General features: G+C 41.0%; 1 protein-coding gene across 1 annotated transcript; it reads left to right on the top strand.

Annotated features, from left to right (window-relative positions):
* The first annotated feature begins 2,484 nt into the window (after positions 1–2,484).
* Positions 2,485–18,318, top strand: LOC142084632 (inactive pancreatic lipase-related protein 1-like). The gene is made up of 12 exons (XM_075155480.1): positions 2,485–2,533; positions 3,299–3,453; positions 3,967–4,092; positions 6,276–6,410; positions 7,494–7,602; positions 10,574–10,693; positions 10,923–11,042; positions 12,492–12,610; positions 13,746–13,875; positions 15,017–15,128; positions 16,880–17,047; positions 18,255–18,318. Exons 1-12 carry the CDS (start codon positions 2,485–2,487, stop codon positions 18,316–18,318), a joined length of 1,407 nt encoding a protein of 468 aa, XP_075011581.1.
* The last annotated feature ends 415 nt before the right edge of the window (positions 18,319–18,733 follow it).

Genomic DNA, 18,733 nt, shown 5'->3' on the forward strand with positions numbered 1-18,733 from the left:
AAGTATAAAAACCAAACTCTAAGTTAATGAACAGGAAGAAAGATTTCATCATTTATTCACTCCCATTTCGCCATGTTTGCTAAACAATGTACGAGCACTGGGGCTGATAAACTTCTAAGAAATAGGACTAGAAATACAATATTAAGAACATATTTATAATGAGTATATGTGAATGAAATATTTTTTTAAAAAAAGAACAGTAGTCACTCTTGCATCCTTGACTAAACACTAACAAAGCCCGTATGAAATTAGAAGCATAATTAAACACAAGTCTGAGTTTCAGCCAAGAGAGATCTGCAGTCTCGGGTACTGCAAGTCCCCCGGGGACCTGACAGGTGGCCAGGGAAGCGTGAACAATGCCGGGAAGCGCCGCGCTGTGTCCCAGGAGAGAGCCACGGCGTCCTGCAGCGCGGGAAATCCAGTCCTCTCCTCTGCCTGCTTCCTATTCCAGCCTACAGCTTCTTCAGGACCGCAGGAACATAGCGAGGCCCTTATTTGTTGCTTTCTTTCTTGAAAGCCATCTTTCTTCCAACAGCCCCTGACTGTGAGACCACAAGGACCAGACCGGCTCCTCCAGGCATAGCAAGCATCCTGCATCGTACTGAAGGACATGCACCCCAGCCCTACTCCTTCTTCCCGAAGGAGAAGCAAGCAGCTGAAACCCATCCGATCACAGCCTAAGAATTGTCTAGTTATTCAGTTTGCCCTGTGGTATTACTCTGTTGAATAAGAGCAGCAGACTAACTATGATAAAATCCTAACTCAAATCTTTTCCACCAGCTTTTAAATTAAATGGGAAAGACTGTTCCCCCCGCATTTTGAACAAGTGTTAAAACTTATCAGTGTACTAGGGCATGTACTGATTCTTCCGTTTACAAACTAAAATGCTATTTCAATTAAGAACAGGAGCACTGAGCCCTAAATTAGTATCAAAGGTGATATTTTAGAAAAAATGAAAAAATTCCCTCTTATTTAAAGAAATAAACCCCACTAGCATGGATGATAGCAGTGTGATACCTATGCACACAGCTGGTATCCATTTGGTCATTCCCAGAGGTGGAGATTAGGGAATGTCAGCTCTGCAAAGATATGTGGCCACAGCCAAAAAGCATAGCCAAGCCGACAAAGCTTTCTAGGTAAAGAGCTGAGGTCTCATTTCATCTTGAGTTCACTTACAGTCTTCTCCTAGAGATGAACAGGACCAAGGGGTTCCCAGACTTAGTCCTGTTCATTTGCACAAGCTGGTTTTCACTTTTTAGTTGATGTCTCTAGTAGAATGACTACTTAGTTCTGTAACATCGCTACACAAAGCGGCCATGTCGCTATTTCTGGGGGAATTTTGGGTGTTATTGATATATATTTCCAGCATGTTTGCTCTCAGTTCATCACTCAGAGGAGAAGGGCTTTTTCAAAACTTGGATTACATGGGTAGTATAGAAAGGATCCAAAGGGGTAGACAACTGTCCTTCTACATCTACTTATTTCAACGAGGAAATGAAAGGGACACCAGGAGAAGGTCAGACTCTTTCACTATGAAAAGACCTACCAGGCCCACAAAGAAATTTTCCTAAAGGGATAAGGCTTCGCCAAATTGAGCTGCTATCAGGAAACGGGCACAAAGACCCAGAATCACAGGAGCGTTCCACATCCAAAGTCACTTGATGCAGGGCAAGGGGGTGGACTTAAAGATTATGTCTAACTCACTCTCCCAGTAGACCCCTATGTTCCAGTTACACAACACTAAAAACAAAAGCCTTCCCAGCCAAGACAAGCCCCAAAATGCGCTGCCACACAGACCCACCTAATTCTTTTTAATGTCGCACTCCTGATGTGTCGCTGCCTGGGAATTACCCAACCTCTGGAGCTCCAATCCTATTCTGGGCTCCAGCACACCAATTCACAAAATCTATGTCCATGGATTTTTGAGTTTTCATAGAAACCAACCATTAAAGTTGTTTTCCAGCTTAGCTATAAACTATAATCTGAAATAAATTTTCCTATCTATCCTTGGAACTGTTCCCAGAAAAAGCGGACTATAAAAGTACATGCAAAGTTTGCACATTAGTGCGTGGAGCTTCAAGGCTGCATTGTAAGTAGTTCAGGTTTGGGGGTTTTTCTTTTACCTCGTTAGGAATGTGGCTTCCCAAGACACGGCAGTATAAAGGGGAATGGCAGCTCACATGTGCTAGTTCTAAAGTAGCTACTATACATCCAATTAGAAGTGTAGCCTCAACAGGACAAAAATCACTCTGGATTTAAGCTATGCTTTAGTAGATTTAGGAGCCCCACAATCTCTAGTGGAGCAAGCAAACGTGAAGCTGACTCATACACGTCTCATATATATGGCGGTCATAGGTACATAATGCAGAGAAGACAGATGCTGCACCCTTTTCACCTTGAGAAAATTCAGCACCAGAAACTTAAGTGCGCTTGTTAATTAAGCGGGTTAGCAAATCCTAGCTGCTTCTTTTTCTACTGTTCTAGATGCTTGGAGTTTGGATACTTGCACTATTTCTGCTCAGCACAGCAGAAGGTAAGCATATGGGGTTAGTACTTACATAGCCTTTCTATGCTGCTATATTTTGCGAGATATTATTCTACACTATGGTGCCTTAAAACTTATTGATTGAGGTTATGTGGTTCACTTTCCTATACAAGAATGATGAGACGAGTGTGTGTGCGTATTGTCTTTCCTCTTCTCCACTCTGGGAATCCCGCCCTAGGACTGTGCAAGAAATGCTGGTGTTTTCTATCTCAGAGCAAAGCTATTGCTCTACCAAAGCTAGGAAATTATTTGCTTTACTCTTCTTTAGTGATGGAAATGGAGAAAAAGCCGGGGGCAGCTGCAATCTAATGAGAGTATAGCTTCATATTCAGCAGAAGCCACTGGCTTGTGTAGTATTGGACTTCTCATGTACGGTGTAGTCAGCTGCTCAGCGCAGTCTCAAGTTATTACTGATTATTTGCAATATCTTGGCTTGGTATTAGGAGAAACTCATCAGCTGTCTTTGCCTTAGGCAAAACACAGCTGGGGAAAGATACCCAAGGTATGGTACAGGACACCCAGGGAGGAACTCCACTGAATACTTTGTTGATGAGCAATAGAGTGGTTTCTTTCTTTGGGGCGAACTGTAGCCTGAAGATCTGAGAGAGGGCAACTGCTGGTCTTTGCTTTCTGTAAACCATAGGATTTTCAAGAGACCAAGAGACCTCCAGAGAAGAGACGCTATGAGTTATGACTAGCCCGCTCCACTTCTTTACTCATTCACATATTATTGATCCAATCTGTGTGCTACAGGCAAAGAAGTTTGCTATGAAAGGCTTGGATGTTTCTCAGATGATATACCATGGTCTGGGACTACAGAAAGACCGGTCCACAAGTTACCCTGGAATCCACAAAAGATAGACATTCACTTCCTCCTGTACACAAGAGAAAATCCTACTGACTTTCAAGTAAGAACTATTGCAGTTTAAACATTAGTAAATCGCATGCAAAAAGAGTAAATAAACACAGATTCCATCTGTGTTCCTGGAAAGTGTTAGAAACAGCCAAATCTCCACTGTATTCAAGAGACAACCTCTTCCAGCTCCTTGGCAGGGTCTCTGGGGCAGAACTCCCACCCTCCTCCAGCCCTCACAAAGCAGCACTCCCCCGTGTTTTCTGTATGGCCACCGAGAAGGACTGGGAAACTGTGCATTTTTAAAATCATTGGGTTATTTTTTTCCACCGATAAGATGAAAACACATTAAAAGTAAAGTCTTGGCTGCTCTAAGATAGGTGTCAAAGCTTGCTTTGAGTGGAGATACAGACCTTAAGCCATAGTCATGTGAACACTTGCAGATGAGTTTAACATTGCATAACTTTTAAAAGCCTGTACAGATAAGCATAGTTCAGGTCTTTGCAATTTTGATAAACTATTTACAGAAAGCAGATTTAAATGTTTATTAATTTAATATCTACAACAGGAGATCTCTGCAATTGATGCCTCAACAATTGAGTACTCAAATTTTAATGCAAGTAGGATAACCCGATTTATCGTACACGGATTTATAGATAATGGAGAAGAAAACTGGCTGTCAGACATGTGCAAGGTAGGTACCACAGGGAAATCCTGTCCCTGCGAAGTTCCTTAGTTTGCATTTATAACCACATTCCTATAAATTGTCTGTTTTCTCTATTTCTAACCAATTTCTCTCATGGTACTTGTAGTGATAAGAAAGGGAAAGAGGCCACATTTTCAAATTGTTAGCAACTTAAATATGTAGCTCTGCACCTTGAGGAAAAGCATGAGGTAAAATGCATTCAATTCTTCTCTTTAGTGATGTGAGTTACAACAGGATTTGGCTCAATAAGTGTCTTTTTTCTTGGTAAAAACAACACAAACCCTGGAGCAAGATACTGCTTAGGAACTAGGGCGATTCCAGAAATAACTGCAGACTCATAATTATTGCATCATATTTCTCCAGTCAAGAGACAGGCTTCTGGATGTGGAAAGTCCATCACAAAGGTATGGGCTGCCACGTGGGTGTTGGAGGCTGAGGGCATGGGCTGACCATCAACAGAAGCAATAAAGCTGTAGAAATGTACATCCAGAAGGGACCTCATTTCGAACAAAGCTTTCAATCTAGGACTTGCTTTGAACAGTGAATGAAGTAAAGCACTCTGCTTTATTGATTTTTGTGCTAATTCCCCAAGATATTTCTTAATCCTGTCCCCAAACAAAGTTGCAACTCCAGCTTGTGGTCTTCTCAAATCCTATAAACATGCTTTCTGTGGCAGCTGCAGCTAATGAAAGCTCCTAGTTAGACAGCATAGAGCAAAATACCAGTTGATGGCATTTTAGGGTAAGGTTTTTCAACTAACTATTCACACAACTACAATTTTGTTTAAATTCTGTATTCCTATTTTACTTATGAGAACACTATGAGAAACAATGTGAAAGTCCACTAAAATCAAGGTATTTCACATTTATTGCATCCCCGTTACCCGCTTCTCTTTGATACTAAGTCAAAAGAAAATAAATTAAATTTGCTTGACAGTTTCTTGTTGAAAAAAAAAACCCTACGTTGATAATCACTTTATGAACATTGAGGAATGATTGTTGGATTTGTTAGTTAATAATTTGTTCAAAGTATTAGAAGCAGACAGATGTTTTTATAATTCTCAGTCTCCCATTTTCCACTCTTAAAATAGAGATTTTTTTCTAGAACCTCACAATCAGCAAGATAGCTCACATTTTTCTTCAGCTATTCCCTTAAATCCTTTTGATCAATTTTCATGAGGATGTAGGGGCAGGAGATAAATCTTTAAATTCTTTCCCTATTACAGTGGCCTATGTTTTATCACAATACTCCAATTTATTTAAATAAAAAAAAAAAATTGGTCTCTGAATCTTTTCAGTAAAGAGTGGAGCAAATGGGGTTGTGAATACATCAGCCCTCCTATGTGTATCTGTTATTTACTTTCCTTCCCATTAAGTAATAATCCTATCTGCACATTTATTTTTACCATTTCTAACATGGCCACAGACACTTCTATTGCCTTTTTTATCCTTTGCCAGTTGTAACTTGTTTTGGATGCTTTATAATGTTTGTTCATAAAGCAAAGAAGAATAAATATACCAAATCTGCTAAAGCAAATCCCGCTCAGAGGAGAAAAGCAAAGCTTCAGATTCTGTGGCAGACAATAAAGTATCTGTCTATATATACGTATTCCCAAATAAAGCCATAAATCTGAAATGAATATTCAATGACACTGCAATTTATCCACCCTCTTATAAAAACAGACACTCTCCTTCTTACAAATCTCTATCAGAAAAACACTCTTGATCTTTATCATCAAAAATATAAGTTCTAATTGAATTTGAATTTTAAAAGTATTTTTAAATCACTTAAGTGAATCAGTACATGAGTAGAGCTCTTATTTAGTGTTACATACAAAGTTTGATTGAAATTAAAAATTTTAAAGCATCAGTATTTATATTGTTTTCCCTTACGCAAAAAATACTGCTATGGGTATTTGAAATGATGGTGCAGCCATTACTATGGCAAACCACCCTTTTTCGGTGTTGTGCCCCTATTTCAGCATTGTGCGAGCACACGTACGCCTGGGAGCAGGCATGACCACATATATACGCTAAGGTTTTGGTTCTTAAAATGTTCTCGTACAAATTCATGCAACTTTTAGGAGTTGAGCTGTAATAAGCAACATGAATCAATTCCAGATTTTATTTACTGTGGAGCTCTTTGGTTTTTACTTTTGTTTTACAAAACAGAGGATGCTTACTGTGGAAGATGTGAACTGCATCTGCATAGACTGGAAAAAAGGCGCAAGATGTCAGTACACCCAGGCATCAAACAACGTCCGAGTTGTGGGCGCTGAAATAGCTTATTTTGTAAATGTTCTTATGGTAAGAATCTTCTGGTTATAAAGCTATAGTTATAATGCTGATCTGAAAGAAATACGATTCAGGAACTTTCATGAATGTGAATCTAACCAGCAGAAAACATTTTCTTCTACTCAGTGATCATTTTAGAAGGTGTGCTGAAAACAGACTCTTTTCTTTTTTTTTTTTTTTAAAGAACTGTCATAACAGCAGGGTTAGCCAACTTCGGGATATGAAGTGCTACAAGACATCCCCATGGTACAGCCAGTTATTCCATAGATGTTAACAGATGTGAAGTGTTGTGTAGCTTTAAATACGCAGAGATGACGGACACAGCACTGCCTTTTCACAGAGACCCCACCAAACAGCTCTTAAGAATGCCAGAAAACCAGCTGGCAGCCAGCAGCGGCTGGAGGACAACTGCTCTCCGGTGGGTCACGACACCTGGGGACAAACAGGACCCTCCCAGCTGCCTCAGGGGAAAGCCATTGTGTACAGTGACTAAATCTACAGAAGGTGCCGTGTCCCCCCTTTCTTGGCCAGCGTCACACAGGAAGCAATGCTTGGTTTGAAGCCTTCTTTTAATCTAAGTGCTTTCAACACACATTTCCAATAAAAGAACTATAAATTACTTAAATAGATAGTACGCTGGGTCTAGGAGTGCTCTGACCCATGTCTCACTCTCTACATCTGCATTGCAACCACTGAATTACTGTCCAAAAAGGCTGAAGGCATCTCTCCTCTCATGTCCTCCTCCAGCTGCACGTGGTTCCTGACCTGCCAGGTGTAACTCAGAGTTCCTGCCCGGCTGACTCTTGCAAGCTGGATAAGCATCCTGCGAATCTTAATTCAGGACTCTCAGGGCTCTGTTGACAGAGCTGTCTAGAGTTTTAACAGCCTCCAAATAAGGGCAGCACCTGAAAAAGGAGACCTGAAAAAAAAATCTATGTATTGGACATAAGTACCTAAACTGGCAAACAGATGCTGAAATCCTAGAGAGTTCCTGAGTCTGTAGTCAAATTAAAAGTAGTTTTTCAGCCCCTTTTTACTCTTCCCTGTTGCTGATGAAAACAGATGTAGTAATTTTTCATATTGCTATTTTCTCAGGAAAAATACGAATACTCTCCAGCTGATGTTCACATAATTGGCCACAGCCTTGGAGCACATGCAGCAGGGGAGGCTGGCAAGAGGCGGCCGGGGATCGGAAGAATAACTGGTAAGTCAGTGAATTAAGTCACAGCTTATGATAAAGACACCACTGCTTCACCAAATGTTGCTGTTCATTTTCTCTTACGATTGTATTTGATTGTGGGCTGTAGTTTAGTCAAGGGCAATACGGACATTACAGACCTTAGCCTTTTCTCACAGTACACGGAGGAGCGGTGCCCTGGGAAGTGTGGGAAAACAGTCAGCCTGATGATTATTTTGCTTGCATATGTTTACACAGCAAAGGAAAAGCTCCATAGAGCTAACAGAGCCAGAAGGCCCCCTGCAATACATCAGCTGACTTGCTGATACACATTAATGGTTGCAGCAATCTCTACAGAGCTTGCTTTCTGGTGCTTCAACCTAGCAGTGTCACAGACCAGCGCTAGTTTGGAGCAGGACAGGAGCGATGCTCGAACATAACAACATTCCACTGTCACTGCTAAAAACAAACTCACAATAACTAACGTACAACCAGAACCAGATTTGGCTGCCATGATTGTTTTTCATAATGACTTGTCCAACACTAACGTAATAAAACAAACCAGGAGAGTAATCCCTACCTTCCTTGTCCTAGCAGCTTTTCTCCTGCCATTTTCATCTTTCATTAATCTGTATAGCAGCATATCTGATGCACATCAGCTACTGCTTGCAGGTCTCTCCAAAGCATGCTAGAAGCAGCACAACAGTGAGCCGTTAGTTATTTTGTACTGTAGTTTTGCTAACAACTATCATTTTCCAGAAAAGGCTGGATTAAGCCTGATGTTTCAGAAGCAGTATGCCAACCTTCCTGGCGTATCACCATTATCACCTTGCTTTGCTATGTCTACATAAACTCTTCACCTAGTAGAGTATACTAACAGTAATTAAATTATCTTTTTTTTTTTTATTTCCAGCAAACTTTCTAAAGTTTCGTTTCTTCACTTAACTGTTGATACACTAAATCTCTGTATTTCCTTGGCAGCAAAAATTGAGTCACATAGGATTATATTGTCTGTCCAGCTTCAAGTAGACTTACTAAGAAAGTGCACTCATACTTAAAGAAACAGTCAGATTTCAACCGAATCCCCTTTTTTTTGAGAGAGAGAGAGAGAGAGATCACAGGCATTATGTTTATACAACCTGTATTAGTTTGAGCTACATGAGCTCACTCTTACTTTCCCGATAACGTGGGAGCTGACTGATCAGAAAGCCCCCCCGCATTTTCACTATGTTCCAAAAAGTACTAGCCTGTCCCTTTTAAGCGTTCCCACATTTCTGAGTTTAGACATTTTTAAGGAATACGACATTGTTCTCTTAATTTTCGGTCCACTACACTGATTCAGTTTTCGCCTCCCCAGCGCTGCATTGCTCTACTGCCTTGCCCTGTCGCGAGTTACGCACTCTGCGCTCGGAGAAAGCGAGGGAGCCTCTCGCTACTGCTGAGCCGGGTTTTCCCGTTCAATCCTGTCAAAGCAGGCTTTTTTTAGTTCTGGTTTGGTTTATAGTTGTCCACATGTCGCCCTGAATACACAGACTCTGGACATCTTCCACTGGTCCCATAAAAAATGTCTGTGTCTTGCAAGTTATAACAGATCAAGCCTCTGCGACTGTGGGCCAGAAGCGTTTTCATCTTCCCTTTGACCCAACAGCACGTTTTCATTTTTCAGCATCCACACTAGCTGAGAGCAAATGACTCTTGAAGGAACCATTTTGCAACACTACAAGACTTAAATGATGAAAATGCCTATGGCCAAGAGGCAAAGCGAAGCTCCGTGGCAGCGCAGGCTGTCTCAGCCCCCTGCCCGCAGCAGGAGCATCAGTGCAAGGTAGCCACCGCGTAGCCATTTGCCATATCCCTGCACTGGTCTTCAAGGGATGGCCCTCATCTTTCTTAAATTGTTTAACTGACTCTTTAAAAAAGCAAATGGCAATCAAATAGGCATATTTATTGCAATATGTATTCATTTTTTAAAAAGATATTCCAGAGACCTCACAAAACAGAGATGCCATTTTGAGTATTTTAAAACATCCAGTACTCTCCCAGAAAACAAAACTGAAAAGAGGGATTATCAGCTAAACTTGTGATCAAACCACTCTTTCCACAAAATACAGGTAAATCGCGCTGCAGTCTGCATTCTTTAGCAATTTTTTAACATGCTCAGCACTTTCAGAGTTTAAAGCTATGAGCTTGATCTCCTTATTCATCACGCAGGCAGCGCCAAGGGCAGTGTGCATTAAGCAGAGTGACCTTTCACACACAAAAGACAATTTTAGATGTTATTAACACAGCCCTTTTCAATTGTTACTTTTCCTCAGGGATTTCAGGCTTGGTGAACCTTGCACTAAGAGTCTGCAAAATTCAGTCTAAAAGCAAAACCAACTCTGCTGCCCAGGGACAACAAGAGATGCAAGTATAAGATAGCAAAAATCGTGCAATCTGCAAGACTTTACAAGCTCCTGAAATTGCTGCAACAATTTGGGAAACAAATGAATTCTGCTTTTTGCTAGGATCAAAAGCAAAGATCGTCACTTCAAAACTAGATGCTTTTCCAAAAGCTGTCTGGGGCCAGAAGTAGGCAGGCTGGTTTCAACCCTTCCAAGCAGATGGGGTGCTATCGGGATCCATTTCTGTTTGAGTACACTCAAACCATGCAGACCAGTTACATGGGTTGCAGACACAGGAACCTCAATTTGAACAACGTTATTAAAGGGAAGTTCAATTAAAAAAAAAAAAAAGTTATATCCAACTGTTGGGATTCAATACTGATGTGAATCAGTAAAATTCAGTAGGCTTCACACAGGTAACCTTTTCTCCTGCCTGGGAGCAAAGCCACTTGGCAAGTGAGAGCACACATCATCTTTTTACTAATGCGTATTCCACCTAGGTATAAGGAACCATAGGCAACTATATATGGGATATTAATTTTATACAATCATAGTGTTATGTAAAATGATATGTCTATAACTCTTCATACCTAACACCAGTCTTTTTCTTTCAGGACTGGACCCTGCTCAACCTTATTTTCAAGGCACTCCCATTGAAGTCAGACTGGATAAATCTGATGCAGAGTTTGTCGATGTTATCCACACAGATTCAGCTCCCACAATCCCCTACCTAGGTGAGTATTCAGCTCTACTGTATTAATACCAAAATATTTATGCCCTGTGGTACTTGAGTACCCTAATTGTTCCTCAAGACTCAGTTTTGGTGCATAGACACAGAACAAATATACCATACTGATCACTCATGTCCTAAAATACCAAGCACAGACAAACTTCAAGCCAGAAGTTATAGCCATAAGAAAATATTAATTTAAAACATGCTTACCCCTGCTTTAAATGCTTCAGGTTTTGGCATGAGCCCAGCTATAGGACATCTTGACTTTTACCCAAACGGAGGAAAACAAATGCCAGGGTGTGGGAAGAACCCTGTTTCACAGATCGTAGATCTCGACGGCATCTGGGAAGGTAAGTATGTTGATTACATTACAGATTCAGGGGAAGGTCACCCTCACCATGTAACCGCTTAACTTCTCTTAATTCAGGTGTTTTGTGTTAGCTTTTGGTGTGTCCATCAGCAACGGCAGCTGCAGAGGGCAGTGAAACTGTTAATATGCTCAAACACACCATTTTCCAGAGCTTATTCAAAAAATAAATAAGACAAAGGGCTTACCTCTGGAAAATACGCCTCCTCTAAAATATCTAATAGCAGAAACAAAAGTTACCTAAACTGTGCCAAAAATTTTGACAGCCCTGTAACAACACATTTCCCTTTGTTTCTATTGAGTTGCCCAGCAGCGGTACTGGGTGGAGGACGGCAATGATGCTCACAGCCACTCCTGTTAGGGACCTTCAGCTGCAATTCTTCTGAGATAGAGCAATTAATTTAATTTTTTTTTTTTTTAAAATTACCTATTACAAATCTGGGTTGCATTAAAGCAATATCATTGTGTCTACTTTTAGTCAGCTAAAAAAAGATAGGCATGTAGCTGCTCAAATACATTTTTCTTTGTTGTTTTGCCTGGTTCCAAGAAAAGCTCTAATTATTAGAAAAATCCCATGTCTCTATAAAGTTAAGTTGCACACAACATTAAAAAAACAAACAAAGATTTCTGTTGTAGAGATTTTTCAGTATATGATCCGAGTTCTTTCTTACATTACTGCAAACACCTTAAACTCCAGGAATCCATGAACTTATTTGTGATAACTAGCCTTTTTCTCCAGGTTTTATTCAATGCAGCTGGAGGCATTACTTTTTTTTTTTTAAACTTTTTTTTTTACCCATAGAGTAAACTTGTTATCAATAATGGGGAATTAAAGCACAAAGAAATAACTGTGTCGTATATGATCTTCTTTTTAACTTAAAGTCAGGAAAATAAAGGCATCACAAAGGAAAATAATATATTCATTATTTTAATTTTAAGAGTCTCCCTTCCTTAAGCACCCCCCAAATAATAATAATTTTGTTTTGAAGTCCTCAGCTGGAGCAAATCAGCATTGCCCTAGGAACTTCACTGTTAAATACTTTTCATTTGGTTTTCTTTTGTTATGGTAATGCAACTGTAGCCTACAAAAGACCTGCTTCATGCAGTTCTCATTTCTATTGTGAAACTCGGTCAGACTACTTGAATAAGTGTTGGGGAGGGGAGGGGAGGGCAGGGGCTGAGCTGAGCTGCGCACTGGGTCTCCACAAAGCATTTCAAGTTTGCATTTTATACCTGTTGAGTCAGTGACATTCCTTAGAGCATCAATGCATTGCCAAAACAAGCTTCAAACCTTACGTTTGATACTCCAAGAATTGTGACGAGGCTTTTGAGGAGGAATGACGCATCTCAATGACATGGCAAGGGCTGGGCCAGTATCTTTCCTCGAATGGTACCAGAAAGGAAGAACTCACCCGGGAGCATCTTTTCACAGGAACTCGGGACTTTGTGGCTTGCAATCATTTGCGGAGTTACAAGTATTACTCTGACAGTATTATCTACGCTGATGGATTTCTAGGCTATCCTTGTGCTTCATATGATGTTTTTGAAACAGTAAGTATTTCACAGAGCCTCAGGATGGACCATAGCAAGAATAGTGGCTCTTATCTATACATCTGAATTTCAACTTATTTATGCTAGCTTGCACCCAACGAGTGCATGTGTGAGAGGAGTGTCAGACATCCTAAGGTATTACAGCTCATGCAGCTGACGTGGGTCAAAGTAGGAAAAGGCAACAACAAAACAGGGACGCCCCTGGTCCTGTGCTGATGTGACGGCCCTGAGGTGCTACTGGAGCTGGTGTGGCTCCCCCAGGCCTGCTCTGCTGCATCCAACTGGGGAAGAGGTGAGGAGGAGAGCCTGCCCTCGTAGTCACCAAATGTATTTATCAAACAGCAATGAGTGGAACCCCATACTGTAGCAGGTGAGCTTTCAAACACAGCTTAAATATTTTCTTTTCAAAACAACAAGAATTAAAATAATATGTGATGGCCTGATGGGGTCAGCCCATGGTCAAGTACTTTGGTCGCTTAAGATGGCCTCAGGGACAAAGCACAATGGTTTACAGACTTGGTCAGGAAGCCCTTCCCAGTCCCAGACTGGGAGATAGGGAACTAGAGCCTAAGAGTAGCGGGGAGGTAACGGGTTTGCCATATCCTCCAGGCAGCACAGAGGTATCAACTTATGTAGTGCTTAGATTGACCTTTATACGTTCTGGGCAGGTGATAGAGATCACACTTCTTGGATCACTTTGGGAGGAGGTGACTACCTGATTCTGTCACCACAGTAGAAAGCTGCTTTCACAACAAAAATGAGCTTTGTTTTCCAGACAAAGCCTTTCTTGACCCAATCTGAAGGTATAAGGAGACATCATTCTTTCTCATCAGTTGCTGGAAGGACAGCTCCTCCTCCCTGCTCCAGTTCAACACTACTCAAGGATGTCACTGATGTGGCTGGATTGAGCTAAACGGCATGAGATAAAACATAAAGCCCTGAAAAATCAGAGCCTTCAAGAAAGCTGCTTAGCTTATATGATCTTCCTCAGGTCACAGAAAGGGTTACTTGAAATTTGTTGTTGCTGTGATACAGGGCCAGTTAGGTGGGTATGGTAAAAATAAGTTCTATGACTAATTTTACTTTTCTTGGCCGGGCGGATAATTTTATTAATAGATACATTTGTTTTTACTAGGAAAGGTGTTTCCCATGCCCGCGAGAGGGATGCCCAAATATGGGTCACTTTGCAGATAAATTCAAAGGGAAAATTAAAAATGATTTCCTGAAACTTTACCTGAATACTGGAGAGGCCAAGGATTTTGCTCGTGAGTTTCGATTGCTTCCATTGCTACCTACTGCATGTAACCAAACCTTTTTATTTTCCTGTTTTACCCTTAATTCTAACAGATGAACAGACCTCATAGCAGTGCAATGGCTTTTCACTCCTTCGTGCCTTTTCCTCTGTTGCTCCAACGCTAGTGCCCAGTTTTGGGGCCTCCAGTACAAGAAAGGCGTTGACAAACTATAGAGTCCAGCGGAGGCCACCGAGGTGTTTAGTGGGCTGCACTCCAAGGTGCAAGGAGAAAGGAGGATAGGCAATGCACAGACGTTGCAGCAAGGGAATTTCTTATTAAATAGTATGAAAATTACTGCCACAATGACAGTGGTTAAATGCAGGAAGAGGGGCCCAGAGAAGCTGGGAAATCGCCATCTTTGGAGATGTTCAAAACTCCGTTTGACAAAGGCCAAGAGCACACTGATCGCAGCTGGCCCTGCTTGGAGAAGCGGATGGACCAGATGACCTCCTCTACAACCTAGGTTATCCTAAATGTCAGCTCTCACAAGATGGTTCTTCCTTTGCCTTTGTAAACAAGAATCAGAGGGAGAAGAGCTGCTTTTGCAAATGATGTGCTAAAAAAAAGTTCCCACCCACAAAAATTATTTTCCTTGAGCTTCAGATTTTTTTTACACTCCTTTTACACTGCTTATATTCTGGTATGTATCAGTATTTATTCCTAACACCGCCTTCTTTTCAACTTCACTGTATATGAAAAACTTTGTGGTCAAAATGCTGAGATCTATATTGTGTTTACCATGTTATGGACTAGCTTTTTTTTTTTTTTTCCCCTCCCTGAAGGTAACGCAAATATCTACCCATTTCTCAGGTTGATCTCATTAGGACATAATGACAGATCTGACTCACTGATGTTTTGTATTTATTTTGCATAGTCCTAACCCAAGGAAGAGCAGGGAGCACCAAGATTCAGATTCAGGTGTGAGAGAGCACGGTGTTAACCCCTTTCAGTCCAGACAGCCTGGGCTGTAGCCTTGAGCTGAAAGTGAAAGGCAGGGATAACTTTTTTTTGCTTTCAAATGCACTGTACAAACCAAAAAAACCAACACTTGATATTTTGGAGACTCTTTCTCCCTGAGTACAATCTGACTTACTGTATTCCTTCTGTGTAGTTTGGAGGTACAAAGTAACCGTCACCCTCTCTGGAAAGAGAAAAGTTAAAGGATATGTAAATATTGCCCTGTATGGAAGTGGTGGGAACACCAGGCAGCATCAGATCGTCCAGTAAGTTCAAAATTCAATAGAAAAGAAACTTCAGTTTTAGAATGTTTGATTAATACTTTCAATTAATGTTTCTGATTAAACTGGCCCTATTTTACAGATCACATTCTACCCCCCAGTACAGCTCCCTGATGTAAATGCAGTGACAATTCACTCACTCTGGATTTGAAGGCAGAAGTTTAGAGCGCAGGATTTTAAAACGTTAGAATTTGGTGTCACTTGTTTGCTATACCACCAAGGTCTTGCTGGACCTACACTAGCAGAGATCTGATCTCTTCGTCTTTCACAGGCTTGTAAAATGTTGCTGCTGAAGCTGCCTCATGATTTACTACCACTTTTTGTGGCTCATAACTTCGCCTGCTTACACTGAAGCTGCTTGCTTGCCTCACGGGGTTTTGTTTATTTGCATTTTTCTTGTTTGTTTCAACTAAAATATCTGAAACGATGGAAAACAGGGAGAAAGAATTTTGATGTGGGGTTTGGGTTTTATTTTTTGGTTTGGGTTTTTGTTTATTGACAACTGTCACTTCCCCTTTTCCAAGGAGGACTTCACATCTTCACACTTGGCAGCAGGCGTTTGCTCTGAGCTGACCCCTGTTTGCAGGCATCCGTGCATTCACCTGAGCCCAGTCTGCCAGCACTGAATGCACTCCAGCACTCTCTAGCTGCTATTTGCAGGGCCTGTGTCAATTCAGTTGCTGGAAGTGAACATTTTTTTTCCCCCGGCAAATCTTGCTGTAACCTACCAGGCACCACTGTGGATTCAGCAAAGAAACAAAAAGGCAAAAGGATTTTGTCTTGTCTCTCATTACTTCCACTCCCATAAGCCTTATAATACAGAGGAGAGTAAACAGAGTCCTCTGAAGGCAGATGAATGAGAACGTGCAAAGCTAGGGAAAGGAATAAAAATCCTGTCTTTCCCATGAAGCTTATTGAAATTATAGAGGTTTTTTTCTGGGTGGTTCTGCTGGGTCCTCTGCTTTTTGCCCCCTCCTGTATCTCTCACATCATGTCTACAATACAGTGATAAAGGCATCACACATTCAAATGTCTCTTGACTTCATACAGCAGGGGTAAATTTTAGAAAGTAGCCCTTGACCTTCAGAGCATGGGGGTAGGAGGGGGAAAGGAAGAGGATTGAAGAAACTTTGGCTCGTATTCACTGAGATGTAGTAGCTGAAGCCATTACCAGTCTCAAACTGCTGCTATTTGGAGCTTGCTATATTGATACAACATGAAATAAGTAGCCAGATTATAAACTATGTTGACCCAAGAGCCGGATGCACATTTGACTTGACCACGGTGCTTCAAGTGTGGGAATCGCTGCTAGAGAGCCAGGCTGAGCAGCTGGTGCATAATCCTTTTGGCCATCCCAAACAAATCCAACATCTGTATCATATAAATTAATTAACATGAAATGAAAATGTCACTTATGTGCAAAAAAACCCTGCCTACATAAGCAACAGGGAGCAAGCTCTACCATCTCCACAGGGTTTGTCCTGTAACTGGGTCTTCATTGTGGGGTGTGACTGCAGCACATCAGGCCTACCTGCCTTTGCTTCTTCTGACAAACACTGATTTGGGATGTATTACACTGGAAAATTGGCAATAATGTTGTTACCATACTATAAGCTAAATATTGTCTCTCTGCTAAATTTCTACTCACTTGCTACCACAGCCAATCGGTTGACTGGACTGGTAATTAATATTAAATGCCAGCATGCCTCACATCCATAAAATGTTATTTTTCACAGGGGAACGCTCCAACCAGACAACACTTACACAAGCTTCATTGATGCAGAAGTTAACGTTGGAACAGTTACGAAAGTTAAATTTCTTTGGAACAACAATAGGTTAAATCCAACTTTTCCTAAACTAGGAGCTGCGACTATCATAGTACAATCTGGAGAAAATGGAAAACAGTAAGTATACCCATTGTGAAAATCTTGAAAGTTACTTGGGAAGATAGGTGACAAAATTATACGTGGGGTGAATGCATTTTCACAAGAAAAGCTATTTAAAGGAATCAAAGACTCTCAAGAAAACTTTTCATTTCCTTCCTTTCAAGACACTGTTCATCCATAGCTCAGTTCACTACTATGTCAATCCTTTGCCTTAAATAGCTTCAAAGAAAAACTTAAAATATTTCCAGGCTTCAGAAGAGCAAACTTCCAGTATAACCCTTTGGGTGAGAAAAATTAGCACCAGCTTGGATTATCAGCATCAGTCTTGCCAAGTTCCCACTCACTGTCCACAAGAAATGGTTATCTGTGTCTGAGCTTGCTTTAGGATGTCTGATTCACTGTCAGCTGGAACCAGTGGAAGTTTTCCATTGATATTGATGGTCCCTGAGATCATCATTGACAAGAGAGAACGGTGATAATAAGCCTACTCTCCCAATGAGCAAGACGAATACTTTGAAGCTGCACTTAAAAAGCTAAATCTAAAGTTGAGGGAAACAGGCTAAAACTGACTTCTGTAGACTTCATGGCATATGGCTTATATGCTCAGATTGTAGAAATGTGATTTACTGATCCAGTTTTACTCATTTTCTTGGACTTTTGACTCATTTGCTTGGTCAGTTATGTCATTTCACCCATCCCATGATTAGGTATCTAGAAGAGGAGGTACAGGATATAAATCCATATCGAAATTCATAGTTAAAATGCCATCACTTAAAAGACAACATGGGAGATGGAAACAGTTTCAAGCAAAGCAAAATGATTACAGCTCAACAGCATCACCTTTAAGCAGAGCTCTGAAGTCCCGCTGTAGTTCCTATTCACCAAAGGACGTTGCTGATGAAGCTTGTTTCTGTAGATATGCACTCAGCCTTCTATTGACTCGTGCCCTTTGCACAAGAGTTGTGACCACCTACATAGTGACGGTAGCACAAAATCCGGAAAAAAAGAAACTGTAAAATGAAAGGAAGGCAGGCAGTGAACCAGAATGAATACAGTCCATCAATACTTTCCCCAGCAGTAATATTTCAAACTTAGGAGCTCGAAGTATGTTGTGTTCAGTCGTGTCAAATGACAAACCAGATTGACTTATATTAAAAAAATCCACTTGTATAACCTCAACAAATGTTGACAACTCAAGGTGCTTGTATTTTTTTTTTCCCTTCAGATTCCGTTTCTGTGGTTCCGAGAAGGTGAGGGAGGATGTTCTGCAAACTCTGACCGCTTGCTAACAGCACATAGAGATGCCCCAAACCCTGCTACCAATAAAAGATAGTCATGCATAAAACACTGGAGTCTGCAGTCATGGCAGTTGTAATACTGTGATGTGTGTTGGGGTTTTTTTGCTGGTTTGGAGGGTGGGGAGGGTTAAGTCTGTGGATACCTCTCTGTAGACAGAAATTTTAGGATTGAATGAGCCAAAACCTGTTGAAAAATTCCCCTGATTTCAGCCTGTTTCAAAATAATTTCAGACAAGAGGAGGAAAGGGGGCAGGTAACAGAATCTGGATAGTGGCTCCTGGGCAGTACCAAGAGAAAGCAGACCTGTTTGTGAGTAGGAGAGGAAAGAATTAAAGAAGCTGGTGTTAATCAAACTGAAGGCTAAACCCAGAATTAGTGTGAGATAAAGATGAAACAGAGATAGGAG

This window comes from Calonectris borealis, chromosome 7 (assembly GCF_964195595.1).
Source record: "Calonectris borealis chromosome 7, bCalBor7.hap1.2, whole genome shotgun sequence".
NCBI classification, from domain to species: domain Eukaryota; kingdom Metazoa; phylum Chordata; class Aves; order Procellariiformes; family Procellariidae; genus Calonectris; species Calonectris borealis.